Raw genomic sequence first — 19,969 nt, 5'->3', positions numbered from 1 at the left:
GCCCTACAATATACCAGCATGTTTACATTACAAGTAATTTAAACATTTCTTTCCAAAACAACTGGATTTGGGGCACAAAAAAAAGATGACCCAAGTTCAGAATTTATATGAAATAATGCACAAGATGTATAAAGGTTCTGTATAAAGCTATCACGTGCCTACTAACAGTAAGCACAGAATAACTAAACTCTCAGGGACAGAAAAAATAGCAGAAATTACTGCTGATTTTTGTAATAATGGTCTCAGAAAAAAACACATACATAATAAAATGCAGTCCACAGCATGAGAAATGTCTCAATAAGGATCCCTTCAATAAGGCTCTACATACAAATTGGGGTGCCACTTTTAAGGCAGAAGTAAAACATTTGGTGATCTTGCCATGGTTTGTGTTTGTTACTTTTACAGAAGTAAATAACTGAGCTGACTGGTTTGGTTTCTGCATCTTGGTATTTCACAGCATTGCCTGCTGTGCTAGTAAGACTTTGTTGATATCTGAAACACTTCCGTATTACTGTTTTAAGTTCAGCTCACAAAAGCGTCTTTGAAGTAAATTTCCAAATCCTCCCCACTTACTGTGCTTTGGTTCATATGGATTTTATTTATTGCACAGGGCCTGGCATCCTTCCAGATAAAACTAAACCAGAGCCCACCTACTGTATGATTGCAGCCACCAAAGGCTGCCCAGTCATGGGACTATACAAGAAAGAGCCTGGCAGATCTCATCCCATCCCCCAAAGTCTGGGTCATTGACACTAAATTTTTCTCGTGCTCCACGCTAGTTGCTAACATAGACTTAGCCTTTGCTTTCACATGTCTATAACAGTTGTTTTTATTAATATCTCCAAGTATTATTCTTAAAACATCAGATAACTGAAATGTCCAGTTAAATGCACTTTACTTATGCCAAACCTGAACCTGTATTATGGTATCTAATAAATATTGCATCCAAACATCATTAAAACAGTAACAGCCAGGCGAAAAACCTTGTTCCACAGTGATAGCCACTGGAGGAAGAATCATGTGCCCCTGATGAAACTACTCCTGTGAGGCAGTGGTCAGCTAAGGCATTAGTTCTCAATTGGTGAGAAAAGAAGAAAAAGAATTACTGACAATCCTTTCTGCACAGGTAATTTTAATAACACTTATTTTCAATAACTGATAGAGACAAATGCTGAAATGAATATTGGATTAACAACTCTTACACAAACCTAATAGCATTCCTTCAGAAAAAAAGCTTATTCTGAAGGTCATTTCAGTTAGCACAGCTTCTCAGAGGCCAGTCCTCACAGAAATGTGTTCACAGACAAATTGTGGAAGTTGTTCAGCACTGCTGTTTTGGCAAGGTGTCCAGCCAGATGGGTTTGCTAATGACTCTTGTAAAGTGTTTAAATCAGAATCTAGTGTAACACATGACTGCCATGTTTAATTACTCTAAGTTAATATAGCTTAATGGATATAGTTGAGTAGATAAGAGTCAGTTCTTGATGAAAATACAAAGGCTTTTTCATTTGAATATAACCATACCAAAGCCTTGATTTGCTGCCCATGTAACCTTTCCTAAGAGCAGTTATTCAGAACAATCATTATAGCAGGAATAGACATTTGTTCAACTTACGAACCATTTCTTAGCCAATATATGCAAACAATGGATACAGAATTTTATTTGCATCAGTTGAATATATACTGTAACGATTCTACAATTTTCTGTAGGCTTGCCTGAATGCATTTAGCTGCTGAAAGGAAACTGGAATACAACCATGATTTGAAACCTTTTTTTTTTTCTTATTGCAGGATAACTTCAAAAGTTCTTGTTAGCTTCATTTCATTTTGTAAACTTGTATTTCTTTTTTGGAGTAGACTTAGTATGTATAGCTCAATACTACACACAAAACTGTAGCTAAAGAGGAATAAAGCAGTGCAAGCTATCATCAGCCTGCTTTCACATCTCACATGCTAACACTGCAATCAAATCTTCAATTGCAGACAAAAGAGGATGGCAACCTATCTGCTGTTGTGATTAATGTAAAATAATACATGAAAACTAGACACCTTTTGAAAAATATTTCTTTAGAACATATTTTGCAGTAAAGCAGTTTTTCTCATAGGTCACTAAATCAATGCCTGTGAACAGTCAAAATAGCTTTTTACTCCTTGACCTGTGAAGCTATCTCCTCGGTTATAGTATAGGCCACATCAAAAAAATCCCCTTTGATAATGGTGACAATTCCTCATTGGTAATGACAGACTGATTGCTTGGGGGGTTTGGACTGTCTCCAGATTGAGAACCTAGACGGTGAGCTGAACGGAAACCTGAGCTAATGACAATGGTTGTAGATGATACAAGATAAAATAATTTTTCAGGTTTAGATTTTTAACATTTATTAAAAAAGCAGGATGTATGTTCATTTCAAATTAAACAGTTAAAAATGTTAAAGCATACAAACAAATCAATTGTGTACTAGCAGCATCCAATTGTTAGAATTTTCTAGAATTCCTCAGTACAGTCTTGGCAAGCTAAAAATATTACAGCTTGCAACCAACTGACCTCAACATAGTGCAGATAAAACAAACTTTATAAAATCAACAATTTAAGGTTAAATAAGCTTAAATAAAGGTGTTAAATACAAGACACTTGATCAAAGCTTCTGTACAAAGATAAACAAATTTGGCATTGTACAATTGATTGGCTGGCTCACACCATACATGATTTCAATAGTTAAGCAATATAACTGTTTAGCTGAACATCAACTATACAAAAGTAACTGAAGTTGGGAGTGGGCTAACCCCAGTGAGCCATTTACAAGGCATGTGAATCTTTAGAAAATCAGAACACTGTTTATATTCAGGCACCATTTGTTCCTGCAAATAAATAATCTCTAATGTATCTGCATCCAAACTAGTGTTAAACACATCAGTGCTAACATTTTATAAACACAGCTTTTTGACTATTCACTATACCTCCATTCTTATTGCTATGACAATGTGGACCGTGGAAATAAAACTACTGTACATACAAAAAAATAGAGCACCTTTTAAACATTAAAGTATATGTCTGGTTATTCTTTTTATCTTACAATACCGAAGCCCAAGCTAATGTAAATTGCTTTAACATCTTCACCAGCGCACCTGAAATGAAGGAACTAAAACCCCAAATATTCCTCTTCAGGCAAGCCCTAGCCAGCGCATCTTCTAAAAATGTCTAAAATGACACTAAGAATTTTTTTTTTTTACATTCATCTTCACACAAACAAATATCTGCTATTCTCTGCTTTCTTCATATGAATTTAAAGACAGATTACCACAGTTCTCCCTTTTTCAAATGAATAAAGCTGGATAGAGAATGTAGCAGAAACACCTAAAATGGATTGTGAACACAGTGAAATTATTATCCCGCTAATCAAAAAAATACAGCTGTTACGTTACAGCTGTTACAAGTAAGTATTTTCGAAGGGGGTCCAGCCATTAGGATTTTTTGTCTATCGTATTGAAAAACCATTCTGTAAATTTCCTCAGTTGAGCAGCTGCTGTTTGAGACTCCTCTTGAAGTCTCATGTTATCTTGTCTCAGATGCTGTACCTCTGCTTGGAGAACTGCTTTGTCCTGTTTTTCCTGGTTAATAAAGATACAAATTGCAAAAGGTGAGTAGTCATGATAGAGCAGTTATTTTTGTTGATATTATTTCTCTTCAAGTCATACAAGTTATATATTGAGCTCCCTAATCCGTTCTGACAACTAACTCTAAGCTGATTCCCAAAATATGCTCCAAGTACCTCATTCATTCTGGGGTATATTGTTTTGAAACTAATGCAATCTAAAAAGAAAACTAGATGCTACTTCAATACAAACAATCTAGGAATTCATTCGATTTAACAAAAAAATTCAAGGACTAAAAGGATGAGAAGACTTCAAGTATTACAGATAATATGTGAGAGTCCAGGAAGAAAGAAAATTATCTACTTTCAAAATCTTCCCTATAATGACTATTTTCTGAATAAAAGCAAGTCTCATTTCTACCAGTCCTGGTACTGTTTCCAGTTCAGGAATTAGACAGCAAATGAGACAAATCAACTCACTGTTACATGATCAAGACACCACAAGGCAACAAGGATGACAAATCTAGAGCGTTAACTGCTCAGAAACAGAACCTGCATGCATATCCCTATCCTTTCTCAAATCCAAGGTAACATAAAATGGAGATAAAGTACCTTATTTATTTTGGGTTGTGACTACAGGTAGGACAATTTCTTCTGGAGTAGTCAATGACCTGTAAACAAGTCAGCCTTATAGCAACTTGTTTATGTAACCACTCCCACAGGACTTTCTGCACTTCAGTGTTCTGATCAACCACAAGGAACTACCATTCATTATGATACCTATTTTAACTGATGTACTTTTTTCAAACCTTTAATGAACTCTGCATAAAAATCTAGCTATTAAAACTACAAAGTAATAATACCATTAATGATCTCTTACCTTTCTCAGGTCGGTTTGTAGTTGCCGGAGGATCACTTCCAGCTGGTTAACTTTTCCAGTCAGAGTAGTTGGAGCATGCTCCCTATAAAGTAAACCAGAACCTTCACTCCAAGTTACTTAAAAACAATTTTCTCCTCCATTTTCTCCCCCATCTTTTGCAGAATAAGACTTTTAGGCATAACAGAGAAAACAAAGTAGTTTAGGAATAGTTTGGGAATTAAAGATAAAAATAGCAACAGTGGAAAACTATTACCAGAACATAAACCTATTTCTTTAATATCTGAAATATGACACAACCTCACGTGCAAACCTAGAAGAAATTAAAATAATTAAGAAGGAATGTTTTAGGTATTATTTGCACATACCTTCACAGTGCAAGTTAAACTTGCTGCTAAATGGTGTGCTGAGCACATTTGTTAACAAGCTGCTTTCAGATAAGGACTGTACTAATCTGAAGCAAGCTGCAGCAGCAATTATTGTAAACCAAAAGAGCTGTTAGAATTCTTTTGTCTGGTCTGCAGTTGTGTCATTTCCAGTAAAAGATAAACCTACAGCTTTACAGAGACAAATATTTTGCTTAAAGGTCAAAACATATGAAGTATTGCCACAGGTTAATCAAATGCATGAGTGAAGGAAAATATTGAGAATAGCTTCTGTTTCCTGTATGACAACAAGCACTGTGGGAGACAGTTTCTCATACGTTATAGATGAAATTAGCCGTAACGTGAATTAGTTTGTCTAAAAGAGAGAAGCTGAAGAGAGAGTAGCTTTATATACAGAGCTGAATCAGCTGTTTCATGCAAGTGCAAAAATCAGACATTTTCCCATGCTTGAAGTGGAACATCTTTTTTAAAAGTCTTTTAAACCCTATTCATCACTTGGCTGGTGAAAAATGTGGACTTAGAAGTCGTTGAAATAAATGCATTTAACCATGTAAGTTAATTTGTGTAAATTATAATCAAATTATAACATGATAGCCTAACAAGCAAGAAGACTAAAAGCTTTCTTTTCCCTCCATTTCCTGTTCTTCCACTCCTGCAGTTGAAGAGCAAAACTAATCAAAGATGTTTTTCTTTTAAGGTGTGCTAATTGACAGACTCTGCTTCTCAATCCCCCTGTTTTTAAAATAAGTATACTCCCCACAGCAGAGAAGACAGGGATAAAAAAAAAAAAAAAAAAGATGATAATCTAATCCTCTCCCAGATCACTGGGTATGAAGAAGTTGGGAAGTTTCCCACAGTCCTCCTTTACGGGTTCTCTTAATTCATTTCTCTCTGTGTAGATGAAAAACTATGGATTTGCAAGTAGCATTTTTTCCCTGAGCATGAACAACTGCAAAAGGTAAATTCCAAGGTCTGAGATGTTTGCTGCAGATAAGGATGTTATATACTACAGAGCTGAGCTCCTGTCATCAGTTCTATCCAGATGAAGAAAAAGAAACTATTATTGTAAAGGAGAAATACAGTGAAAAATTTGGCTTTCAGGTGCATCAACCTACACTCTGCACTATTCTCATGAGAGCGCTCTATCTGGCTATACTACAAATTTCCTAGATGGAACTGGTCTGAGGTTGGTTCCAAGAAACAATACTTTTCAAAAGTAATGTCAAAGCATGATCAGTCTGCTATCAAATAACAATGAAACATGCATACAATTTGACATCATGCTTTTTGAAATAAAGTAGTTGGAGCCATTTACATAGTTTCTAGAGAAAGTTTCCTGTTATGGTCAAATAAATAGCAAAAATACTTTTGGAAAGACAAAGTTGCTGCTCATACAAGCAAAGTAGTATTCATTACACACAGATTGCTTTGGTAGACTGAGACTCAAAGACGAACTGGACTCTTTGTCCAGTAGCTTCATTATCTAAATTAGGACCGCAAAATTGGTAGGATTTTAGTTATTTATGGCACCTATTATGCAGGACAGTGTCACTGAGTGGATTTTTGATGTTAAAAAGCTTGTCAATTCCCTACAGGTAGTATCTGTTAGCTGAATAGGAGTAAAGTTTTATTAACTTCCATAAACCAGTAAATGGACCAAGACAGTTCCATCCAATGTCTTATTTTCTTCCTCAGGTCTTGTAAGTACAACGTGCTAATTTCTGAACAGTTTCAACCAAATTCTAAACTTCTTATAGCTGAAGATCATGTGATAAACTGTATCACTACATTCTGAAAAGGTAGTATTCATCCCTAACATATCAATATCAAATGTAACATTAGAATAATTTCAGCATTCCAGAACACTGATATGAACAAGATTCTCTCCTACCCATTCTCCTTATACAGAGGACAGAAAAATGGGAAGTTTTTTTTTTTTTTAAATGAAGTAGTACATTTAATTTTAAAACCTGCACATTTTCAGAGCAGTGGAACTCTGCTTTCTATACTCTTCTGATTTCTTTCTTTATGTTAACATGTTGACTCTCTCCTCTCTTTTCTTCACTTTTTGGCTGCCCAAATTATCCATTTCATCCAGTTTTGTCTTTACACTTCCTTCTATATGCCCTCCCTTTGACAGCATTTAAGTTAGGGAAAAGGACATGCATCGCTTTGTTTGTTGTTCTGGGGAGTGTGTGTTATATTCCAACAGTAATGGGAACCTCTGTCCTACATATATTTTTCCTGCCACAAGAACGAAGAGGGAGAAAGAACTCTGACCACCACATAACATGCAACATTAGGAGAAAATCAGTGTTGTTTTGTTGTTGTTATTGTTGTGTCAAGAAACATGCTTTAATTTTGACATACCCAGTAGCCTCGAGGAAATCTTTTCCATCTGTGGGACTCTCATCCAAAGGTAATTCTTGTGGTCCTTCCAAGCCCTGAGCTTGCTGCATATCATCCAAGGTACAAAAAGATGCTACTCTCTGATCTGTAAAAAAAGATAAAAAAGTAACATAAGGATATGTTTAAAGCAAGACATATGTATAAAATAAAAGGCTGTATTACAGCCAGTATCCTGGTTCAGTTCGACAACGGGATGTAGGTTTCTACATCACAGCTTCGAAGATAATCAGCAGATGTAAAGTATATTCCAAGTAGTTGGCTTCCCCACATCTGCATCCAAAGGCAACCTCAAAGCAATTTTTTTGTCTCATATTTGTTTGGACCAGTTAAGGCTGATACGAATAGTAAATTGGTCTTGATGAAATCCACAGAAAATAGCTTGAGAACTCAGGGCCACAACCAATGACAATAAATCATTGAAAAGGTTTGCATTTTCCATGGACTTAAAGCCCTCAGATTCCTCAGAAATCTGCACTGTTCATTTTGTACCATTTTGTACTGTTTACTGTAGTCTCAAGCATTTGCAGAACCTATTGGCCATCTGCATACTTAAAAAGCAACTAATTCATATTAGTTTTTAATCAATTTAAGTTTTTGTTATATATATATTACCAAGGCGCACTATTACCTACATTGGATTCTTCTAGAGAGTAATCTAACAAGCATATAAATAATTACCTATGGATATACAGTGTGGTTGCCAAAATACATCAGTCACCACATAATAGAATTATGCCATGCAGATCATCATTGCACAGAATGGGAGTAAATGATGCATTCATTAGGATTTAATTTGTCTTCTATAAAAACATCCATATTCCGTGGAGATCAATTTAACTTATTTCTGTCAAACAAAATCCATGTCTGTAGGTTTGTATAAATTCAGGTGACAACATGCCTGCCTTGCCCTTTGTCCCCTTGCTCTACCACCCCACAGACCCAAAGCTTGCATTGTCATGCAAACGTGCAAACATAGGAAATATTAAAGAAAGTTTACAAAAGGTAAAAGTCATCAATCCCAGATCATCACCTAGAAACGGCGTGTGATGACAGAACGGCCCAAGTTCTTCATCTGAGTCAAAACCTGGAATAAGATTTAGAATGTTCCTATAAACAAGACAGTCCATCTCCACTAAAGTAGCTGTGACCCTTATGTAAAGTTCACATGATGAATACTCCCAGGGCAACTCATGCTGGCTCTCACCACCAGCCTTACAAAAACATTTTTACACAACACCAACATTACAATAAAGCATGAGATGGCACACCCAGTGTCTCTAATAATAATACCCAGTATTGTGACACAAAGCGTGACAATTTGGCATAACACACAAAGAGACAATCCTCCAAACCCTAAGCACCTAAACAGCAAATACAGGCCAGACCATTATAACTAGGAAGAAAAATTTGTTTTAATACTTGTACTAAATGAAAAAAGGAAGCCAGCAGAAAACCATTCGAAGGCATTTCTAACTGAATGGTTTTTTTTTAAAGGAACAGCAAAGAGTAACAGTTCATTTTATTATATAAGGAAGAAAAACTGGATGCAATCTTTTACCCAATTTTAAAGACCACAGATCATTTCCTCCAATTTTATCTTTTTTTCTGACTAGGATTTGGCAAATATGAACACAACTTTTTCATGTGTTGACAATAAAGTAAGAATATAATTTTAAACACGATCAATTTGAAACACCTTAAGGGGTATAGATTTAATTAGTATAGATAAACTAAGTTCCCAACTTGAACAAAGTATGTAGGCTAGAAACAAGGCTTTGAAAGCTATCAGCCTGACAACAGCATGGGTCGTAAGTTTGAAGTACATGTCAAATAATCAATTTCACTTCTATAGTCTCCACATTTTCATTATCTCTTGATAGAAGAAAAAGTCAGCAACAAATGTTATGTTGCTATTTTTTCTATGGGCACAACTAACGTGATATGTGACATTGCATCTCACAGGCAATTCTACTGTAACATAAAAGCATGCATTTTCCTTCCACTGTGGAGTAAGCCTAATTGAAGAGAATGGCCACTTGTCTGGCGTATTTTGTCAGCTGAGAATACATTTTGGCAGTTTACTCAGGAAAATATCTTTCTCCTGATGGATAAAAGCAGGTGTAAAAATAGATGCATGCAGCTGTTAATGAAACCGTATGAGGAAAGTTTAAAACCCATTATTTAAAAATATCTTTATATTACTTCAATATACAACAAAATACAAAAACATGGGTGCAATGAAACATAACGTGTAGATTGACTTTTTCTTCTTTGTATATTCCATAAAGAATTTCAATTGTAGGTCATTAAAAATAGTAACTCTTAGAATAGGAAATTAATTATTAAAACTTTTTAATTTACATAATATATTTTTCAAAAATTGATATCTTTATAAAACCTGAAACCATATTACATTCTTTAGGTGAGGAACAAGTCACTACATGGCCATTAGAAAACAGAAGTCCCCAAACATACAGCATACTCTGTAAATTCCTGTGTTGCTCTTCAAAGAACAGCTAATTAATTTTCAAAAGCCTGGTTAGCGTCAAAATCATTCTCTGAACAAGTTTGTGACCAAAACTTTTGCAACAACTCGTACATCAACAAGATCCTTGAGTAACAAATATTTTGCCTTTGAATACTGTTCAAGTACTTTTAAAGATATTTTTATTTTTAATAACTATCATCTCACTGATCTCCACACAAGTATTCATGCTTAGCAATAGTTTCAGAAGTTCACTATTTAAATCAGAAACGCTTTTAAAGCTGAACTGTGGTCAAAATCGAACTTGTGCTTCAAAGAGCAAAATCTTCCAACTGATTCCATTTTCATATGTTCTTAACAGGATTGGCTTGACTCTATCCACAAAAATGAAATCAAAAGCTACTTTTTGCTGACAGTTAATTTTTTGATAGAATAATCAGGTGTATTTCCGACTATGATACTGTAGATATAAGTTCTGCTTCCTCCAAATTATGAGGACACCTCCTATTCAAGTGGTATGTGTATGCTAAAATCTCAGAGCTCTAATTTCATCTGGGACATTCTTACCAAACCACACAAAGGACCCATGCATAAAAAAACATTTGATAAAATGGTTCTAAAATAGTCTCAAAATGAGGCTGAGAGAGTTGAGGCTGTTCAGCCTGGAGAAGAGAAGGCTCTGGTGGAGACCTTGTATCAGCAGCCTTCCAGTAACTAAAGGGGGCCTACAGGAAAGATGGAGAAATAATCTATCAGGGAGTATAGTGATAGGACAAGTCTTTCTGTCTTTAAACTGAAGGAGGGGAGATTTAGTTTAAATGTTAGCAGGAATCTCTTCATTCAGGGGCTGGTGAGGACCTGAAACAGGCAGCCCAGAGAAGCTGTGGATGCCCCATCCCTGGAAATGTTCAAGGCCAGGCTGGATGGGGCTTTGGGCAACCTGGCCTGGTGGGAGGTGTCCCTGCCCATGGCAGGGGGTTGGAACTGGGTAATCCTTACAGTCCCTTCCAACCCAAACCATTCTGTGATTCTATCATTCCACAAAATGTACTGGTGTTTGTACAAAAGCTTAAGCAAGTATTGATTTAGCAAGACTAAAGATGAGGCAACAGCTGCAACTGACTTTCAGGTAATAGAATTGTACAGCTGTAGCCACTCAGAATTTCAGTCTAGATTTTCATGGTTTCAGCCCACTAACAAAGGCCAGAAAAGAACTCCAGGCATCTTCATGTACTGCAAAGCACAAAAGGCTGAAATAAGTATAGTGCATGAAGCATCCCTTTCACTATTAAAGCTAAGGTTACCCACATACATTGACATATGCATGGAAGCAAAACAGAGCTACACAAGCATGCATTAGAAATTACCAAACGTTAAATGAGTATTTTATTTATCTAACAATTTAAAATATAATCATTATTAAAATAATTCTCTCTTGTTGAATGCTTCACTTCTTTCTCGTTATGTTCTGTGTAGCATTACTCACATTAAGCTATAAAGATTTTAAAATGGAAATATTAAAATAATATTAATTATAGTAGCACAGATGTTTCTGCAAAGATAAACTGGCATTAAGAAACATTACACTCTGATTGGCGTGGCTAGCAGATGCTCATAAAAATAACCTGGAAAATAATCAGAAAGTGAAACCACCTATTTCAATGAACTAAATTAGAGATATCAGAGGGACTTTCTTAGGTTGTTAATTCCCCTAATATGATTTAAAAAACACTATTCTTTGTAAAGCAGAATACAACCAGCTTAAAGTAACAAAAATAGTAAAAAGATCTATTCATCATAATAATTTTTATGTTTGGGTCAACCCTTTTCTATAACGACATTAACAGAAGTAGACATCTAGGAAGATTTCACTTTTTGTTCCACAAGTTCTTTAAAAGATCCCAAATTAGCCATCAGCAAGCATCATTAGGCCAAAATTAGCCATCAGCAACACAATGAAAACCTGTCCTTCTTTTCTAACTTGTGGATCTACCTGAAGGATAATACAAAAACAGAATTGGAAAACAAAACAAACAACATATTCTCTCCTTTTTCTTTATTCTTTTCTGAGATTGTTTTTCTTATTCATCTTTCAAATTTATTCTGTAAATCCCCATAACTTTATCTTTACTCAGTTCAAAAAGTTGCTTTATTTCTGTTTCTTTCTCCTATTCTCACTTCAATTGCCCTCCCTAAACCCTATTTTTTCTCTTCTGATGCACAGTCACAGTTCTATTTTTTTTGGTTTGCTTGAGGGATAGATACAAAGATATTACCACAATGAACTTCCAGCATGTCAACTGCTCCCCTGACTCTCTGCAGCTACTACCAAAATAAAATACAGGAATGGAAGTAGCCTATCCATGTATGAAAGAAATTGAAGGATACCCCTTGCAACTGACCGCAGGAATTCTGAAAATCATCTCTGGATAAATACCAGAATCAAATCTATGCCCTGCAATGGAAGGCAGTGCAAACACTTACAATAATGTTGCACTGAACTCTAGCTTATAGATATTGACCCTCAGCAGAAACAGCTCAACCAAAACCTCTTACAGATGCAGCTTCTGGAGCTTGGGGAGTTAACCACTGCACAACTCTTCATTGCACTTTGGAGACCTGTCCACACAACAGTGGATTTTCAAGAAGAGCTTAAAGGAAGTATTCTGCTTCCCACAAAAGTTCTTGCCAAGCAAAGCATTAAAAATGAAATCCTCACAAAGTAAAAAAAAAAAGCATTATCATCACTCTGTCAATTAAAAACAGTTATGACTGCCTCATACACTGTCCCTCAAATACTTACTCCAGCCTTGCAGAACACAGTTTAGAAACTGCTGTTCTTCATAAGATGAAGATGTCAGTAGGATAAAGGCTAATATTAATTATAATACTAATTAATGAACAAACTCCTCAGCTGTTCAGGTGGGGGAGGGGGGTAAGAGAGTTAAGCTAAAATGAGAGCCCTTTCTCATTACATCCATGAATAAATTCTGAGCACAGTTGATGGTAGCAAAAATGTTGCTACTGTATTTTATTCTTCATTCAACTAACTCCAACAAACAGCTCGAAAGGCTATCTACGCTATTAACAAGAATATAACAGCATTTAAAGACAGACAAATGAAGGATTGCAAGACCCATGTGGATTTTGAACTGATCAAAATGTGCAGTTTATCAATATACAGTGTACAGAAATCGAAGGGAAAAAAACTTTGACCTTGGAATCAGTTTGGTAATACTAATGAAATAATATTAATAAAAGACCTTGTACAAAGAAAAAACTAAACTGAAGTCTATGTTCTAGAAAAGAATATGACTTAAATATCAGCTTGATGAAGCCAAACTAGAGATTAGTTTTAACATTAAAAACAAATGCTACCCATTTTTGATCCTTTTTACTGTATTTTTTTTTGAAACTGTCTTATATAAAATGTGATCCCATTTATCAAAATAATTTTATATTAATCGGTTTATGATTTTTAGAATCATCTACTCTCTATTTTTCACATTGACAGAATGCAGAACAGTAGTTCCAAGCTATTTTTATATACTAAGTTGAGGCAACTCCTCATTTATCACCATTAAAATACATAAGGGAAAAGGATCTGCCAATTCATATCCAACCCACTCCCTCCCAGTGAATTTTTAATGATATCCCTATCAGTTATTCTTTTCTAAATGACTTTCAAATTGCAAGACATCAGATAGAGAAAGTTGAGCAAGGGCTTAAAAATTCTACTCCTAGGTTGCAGTACTATGAATCTAGTCAAAGCATTTTAAAAATCATCTAACATACACGTGGGTGTCTCTACTGCAGAGTTCTAAACAGAAAAGAATTATGTTTCTTCATACAAAACTATTATTTACTGCTCAGGTTCTTCTAAAAATTTAAAGAAAAAAGCAATAAAAAGTTTCCATCTTGCAACTCAGACCATCATTTCTTCAGCTTTATCTACATACAGTTGTATATTTAAAATATGTATATAAAAAAGATGTTTGCAACTAAAACCCAACAATATCCCCACCTCCCTATAAAAAAGCACTGTGGATAGCTATGTTGTTTTACTGTTCTCTCTTAAATGAACACTCACATAACTCTTACCTAAATGACAATATTTTCAGAATATTAAATGCTAAAAGCAATGAAAATCAAAGTTTTCAATTAAATCTAAATATAGAGGAGCATAATTGATACAGAATGACCTTTTAGATAGCTGAACTCAATTACTGTTAGCATTTAAAAATATTCTTCATGTACAAAGTTATAAAATTTGTCGTTTACTTATCCAAATCTATTTTCAGTTGTTAAGATATCAATGACAAGTGCCAGGATGTTGCCTGAGAAATCAAACATACAAATGCATGGCACCACTTGTTAGACTTTCAGTCTTACAGTACAGCTTCCTGCCAGCTACAACAAACATATGTACGTAGTACTGAGCAGTAATGAATACAGATAAAATTAATCACATTAAGAAACAATACAGTACTTTTGATTGCTAATCATCACTGTTGGTCTGTTTTTTGTTGTTTGTTTTGTTTTTTAAAATTTTAATAATGACATTTACATTAGTATAGTAAGTACTCCTCAAGAGCTTTTGATCAAATTGAAATTTAATCACTTCAGACTCAGGGAAGGAATCAGTACCAGAAATATTATTACCATGGTTACCTTTTAGATGAAAAAACAGAACACCTCATCACTAACTTAATAACCTGTTCTCATAAAGTTGAGACCTGTACCTTATATTATATATGATGATTGCAGTAATTTCATCCTTATTCAGATACCTCTGACTTCTCATATATTCACTAGTGAGAGTAATAGCAGATAACAAATGTTGCAGACTTTAGGACAGACCCATGACCTAACCAAAACACTCCTCAGAAATGAAACAACACAAACACACAACTTCATAGATAGTTTCAAACAAGCAACTACTTATCTGTGTTTATACATTACATGTAGGTCTAGCTGCCAGAGAGGTTTTTACTTAGTTAAACTGGTCTTATAATTAAATAGTGCAGACCTGGTTTATATCCTGCACCTCAAATTCTGCTACTGGAAGGTACAGCATATATTTTTGCTGTTTTACAAGGGCTTATTGTGAAAACTGAGAAGGACAGCAACATCATTTGGACTGCACATACAAAGTTTATAGAGACAACACAATAAACCCAGATAAGTTGTTACTCCCAGTCTCTTTTTAAGTATCTAACTTCTGTGCTTTGAATCTCTCATTCGAAGCATCTGATTTTTTCAACTGACTGCAGAGACGACTTTGGCCCCTAAGTCACTGAATTATATCTAGGATAGATACTGAGAGTATCATGAACACCCCCAAATTTTTCAGTGACAATCTACAGTGCTGAGAAGTAATACATCCAAAAGAACAAAAGGGCTTCAGAGGAAAACATTGGATATTTGTATTTCAAAATGTGGCTATGCAATATATATATTATGTTGTGTTTTTTTTTTTTTTTTTCTTAAAAAATAATAAAAAAGAAAGTTTGCGTAGTGAACAGTGATCTTTATTCAGCTTTTCCTGTTACCTTCAAACGCTCGTGCAGCATCTACCAGGTGGGACCAGTCTAGCCCTGTGGCAGTGTCTGGCAGGGGCATCAGGCCAGGATCATTGAATTTGGCTTTATCAGATAAGGACCCATCTGAGAACCAGAATTCATCTAAACAATAAACACAATAATTAGTCTTCCTATAATAATGACGTACAGTTAATTTTGAAGCTATTATAAAGAACTGTAAAAAGAATGTATAAGCAATGAGTGCTCATCTTCACTTTTCTTTTTATCGTTTCCTGTTCAATATTCAGTATGGGTGAAACTACTGTTAAACTCAAGCAGAATAAGATGGGGAGGGTTTCTACAGTTTTTTGTGACGCTTCGCATTTGATGAGTTCTTTGCATTTTGATGTGAATGCTGTGTGACTAGGCAGCATCCATATTAAAGAATACCATACTAAACCTGAACACTGAGCAGAAAAGTAGCTAGATGTGGTCATATTTTAGAGAAGGCTCTGAACCAACATGAGATATTTATATGCAGAGTTGTATTCTGAAACTTTAATATTATATTTCCAGAAGTAATTTCAAATATATTAGCTACTTTTCTTTACATGCATTTCTAAGTTCTAGCCTATATCCAAAACTCACTTTCACATTGAAAATACTACCCTATTAACTTAATATTTTGTGTATCTTAGAATGCAAGACTTGCATGCTGATCTCTAAGCTTCAGAGCAAGCTGTAACATGTTGTATACTGTACGTAGTGTATACATTTAAGTTAATACACGATCTATGAAGTTAGTTCAAACACAGCTTTCAGTTACGCCATCTTTTTAGAAAGATACCATTAGCATACATCATAGTAGAGATGATAATTTTTATAATCTTTAGTTTAACATTTCCATATCTTTCTATAGCAATCTTCACTTTGATCAATGTAAACATTAAAATGAGTATTGCTGAATAAGCATATGGATGTTCTTAAAATTGCATAAAACCCAATAGATTATTTTAAACTAAAGTTCATCTTAACCATAAAGCTAGTGATGCAAATATCATCCTTTTATTAAATATTACCTATAGTCAAAACCAAAAAATTTTTGCTTTTATGATGTGTCTACTTGTATTAAATAAGGAGGTCAAAACAGCATTTTTCTTGAATATTTTGTAAGTACAGGATTTGTTTCTTCCTTCCATTTCTTTACTACTGATTAAGACTATAGTATTTACTAGCAATGTTTTTTGCCAGTACAATACCACACACAAAAATCAATGAAGGGAAAAATGCATGCAAACAAACACTCAAGTGGAAGATACATTATAGTGTAATAAAGTGGCATGTTGTCATTGTCCTGATACCAATGATAAAAAACACCAAAGTCTATTTGAATTAAATATTTTTGACCTAAAAATCCCAAAGCAGTAACCTATTATAGAATGTTCTATTGCACAGAGCAATGATTAGAGTTTATCATATTCTTTGCAAAAAACCAACAACTGTGTATGGAGAGTGGTTTGTTTTTAAATCAGGAACACAGAAGTGAAGATTTGCAATCCTCTATCAAAAACATTAGGAGTCCTGCAAATAAATAATGTGTACAAGGTAGAAATCCTATTTACAGTGGAATTTATCTTGTTCTACAACTTACATTGAAGTATTGTTACATTATAATTGGAAATGATTTGACAAACCTCTACAGAAATGTACTTCTCAATACCCATTCTTAGCATGCCAAAGTGGATGTTATATGAAATGGAAAATGCAATGGATAAATGTACTACTCATACATCTGTACAAATATTTTATTTTCAGTTTCTTATAAACACACATCAAAACTTATCTAAGGTTACCTTGGGGTGAAAGTACTTTGGCAACCCAACAGCAGAACAGTCTCTGAACTTTTGTGTATGACCTGGGAATTATAAGAACCCTACTTACGGTAGTACAAGTGTTTTATATATCCCTGTTGTGGAAAATACGCAGAATGCTGTATTTGAAAGCTATAAAGCCAGCTTTTGGTTCCAGACCAGCAGGCAGGCCCTAAGGGACAGCCCTTGCTTTTGTGTGATCAGCCTACAGAAGCTGACTGTGAAACCTGTCAGGAAGATGCCTGTTCCCAATACATTCTGCTGGCTTTCCAAATTAAAGAGTAGGAGTGATATATTCACCAGCAGTCATCCTTCATTATGCATTGTCTTTGTGAGAACCTCAGTTCACCTTAGGGTAGATCCTATTCAGTCCTGCTTAAGCCCTGACAGAGCAACTGAACTGCAGAAAGCCTGCTGGAGTAGGAGATCTGAATATTGATATCTCTGGAAACTCAGGCACTCATGCTGATGGCTGAAATTATAAGTGGAATAACTGAACAGGCATCAGTGTGCCACCACAGAATAATTAATTTCCAAGATGTGGGTTATGGGTTCTTGGGTAATGGGGGGGGGGGGGGGGAGGAGAGGAAGGGGAAAGAAAAGAGGGAAAGAGTGAAAAGCAGAAAAAGCTCTAATAATGTAGGCCTCTTTGTGCTTTTGAATTTCAGAGAACATTGTTTATATTTCAGGAACACTCTGGCTGAGGTTAAATATTTCTATAGTACTGCATTTGCATTTTTTCCCTGCGCCTCTTTACCTTGACGTTGCCTCCACTTTTTCTTTGTATGACTGCCACATCAGCAAACCTGCAGGCTACCTGTTGTCTTCCTTTTGATTTGTGCAAAGACGACTAGTTATGCTTAACATGCATTCCTCTCCATACCCAGGAATGCATACCTAATCTCATAGGTCACTATCTTCATTGCCCCCAAGTTTGGTTTTGAAGTAATACAGACTTATCCCTTTATTTCCCCTGACAAAACAATACAAGTGTTATTGTTCAGTTTTAAAGCCTATTTTATTTCCTGTGCTCCCCTGTAGTACAAAATCATTGATCTTGTGATTTTCTGGTCCTTTCACTTATGCCACTTTCTTCCTGTACTTAGGAATTTTCTTTATTTTTATTGTTGCTACATAAAAGTATAAAGCATCTTTAAAAGTCTTTATTTTCACCAAAATTATATAGTAAACTCAGTTTCCAATAGAGATCTTAAATTGACTGTCATCAGTCCCACATTCCTCTGTACTCAAAGCATAACTAGTAATACAGAAAGATGACAATTATCCTGCTTCATTTGGAACTGCTATACATACATGGAGATCATAGACCATGGAAAAGTATCTGCTATCTACTCCTCACTTACTGTCCTCATAAACTAGACATGTCATTTAATAAGCACACTATACTCTAAAGATCCTGCAACTGAAGGCACAAATAAAGTCGTATTTGGATGTAAATCCCAGTGTCTGCTTCCTACTCCTCCTTCCTGCACTCAGCGACTGTATGCTCCTTCTAAACAACAGCATATTCCTGTCAAACCTTTCCCTTTTTCAGTACTACCTACAGTTGTGCAGTGTCTCCTTACAAAGATGTCAGCCTGCTAACAGACTTTCCCATGGAACTATGTTTACGCTACTGTTAGAATAGCGGTAATTAGTTTTCCTTTCCCTTTTGCTAAAAATATTATGTTCTGGTACAGTGGACTATTCATTGTATGAGAGCCTGTAGCAGATAGCACATACTCCTTTGGTTATATGAATTACTTCATCAACATTCATTACTTGCTTACTGAAAAACTGATTTCCAAATTGTTCAAGTTGTCTATGACCAATACACTGTGATGCTCTTCCATTTTGATACTATTGCTCAGGGATTACAGAGCCCTGGGAGCAGCAGTAAAGGACTCGGGAGCACAGGTAGTTTTTTCATGAGCCCTGCCAGTCAAAGGCAAGGGGATTGACAGGACCTATCGAATCTGGCAAATCAACAGATGGTTGCAGGACTGGTGCCACTGCCAGGGATTCAGTTACTCAGACCACAGGACTCACTTTGAGAAACTTGGTCTGCTAGGGGCTGATAGGGTCCACCTGTCAGACAAAAGGGAAGAACATTGGTCATAGGCTTGCCAGGTTCTTGAAGAGGGCTTTAAACTAGAGTTTCCAGGAGAGGGGAACCTCAATCCATCCCTCTCCTCTCAGTTTGATGCTAATGTCAGTGATAGATGTCCAGAGCCTGGAAAAGGGTCATGGGTCAGCAGGAGAGCACCTGAAGAGCAGTATGAAGGAATTCCATCCCACCTTCATCAAGAGCACAGCTTAAACATCTCTATGCTAGTGCATGTAAGCATGGGGAATAAACAAGAGGAATTAGAGATGTACACACACCTGCGGGGATGTGACCTCATTGACATTACAGAAACATGGTGGGACGGCTCCCGTAACAGGAGTGTTGGAATGCAAGGACCCTCATCATCGAAAGTATCCTGCACCTTGCTCCTTTCCTCACAGCACAGCAATGTCATGCCAGTGTATTGCTTCAGGCTTTTTACTTTCCCTATTCTTTCATTATTTCGTATTTGGAGCAGACCACGGTGCTCACAAGCTCAGTCAAACTGCCTCCATATGTCTTCCTGGGTTTCTCTGACATGTTTGTACACTAGTTCTGTATGAGTGGTTTTCATTCTTTCCCTGCTAATTCAGCTGCCATGAATTAGCAAGATGGGGATAGATTCGTACCTGCAACTGTGTACAGTATGCTAGAATCACTCAACATGAACAGCATTGTCTTAGGGAATATTCAGTGTCCCTAAGGTTCTCAGCTACACA

At 35.7% G+C, this 19,969-nt stretch overlaps 1 protein-coding gene across 5 annotated transcripts in view; it reads right to left on the bottom strand.

The window, feature by feature from the left end:
• Positions 1-1,710: 1,710 nt before the first annotated feature.
• Positions 1,711-19,969, bottom strand: part of SIPA1L2 (signal induced proliferation associated 1 like 2) — a 140,606-nt gene continuing 122,347 nt past the window's right edge. For 2 of the 5 annotated variants that reach the window (XM_084512550.1, XM_084512551.1), the window contains exons 19-23: positions 15,303-15,434; positions 8,296-8,349; positions 7,227-7,350; positions 4,474-4,555; positions 1,711-3,609 (exon numbers count right to left, since the gene is read on the bottom strand). In XM_084512550.1, the coding sequence (XP_084368676.1) occupies positions 3,463-3,609; positions 4,474-4,555; positions 7,227-7,350; positions 8,296-8,349; positions 15,303-15,434 (539 nt within the window). In that variant the 3' untranslated portion in view covers positions 1,711-3,462. The remainder of the gene's footprint in view (positions 3,610-4,473; positions 4,556-7,226; positions 7,351-8,295; positions 8,350-15,302; positions 15,435-19,969) is intronic. The other 3 variants (XM_084512552.1, XM_084512553.1, XM_084512554.1) reach the window with 2 other exon arrangements.

This window comes from Aythya ferina (genome assembly GCF_964211825.1).
Source record: "Aythya ferina genome assembly, chromosome: 3".
NCBI lineage: Eukaryota > Metazoa > Chordata > Aves > Anseriformes > Anatidae > Aythya > Aythya ferina.
The sequence above is the reverse complement of the archived record's forward strand: the minus strand, read 5'-3'. Positions and strand labels throughout refer to the sequence as shown.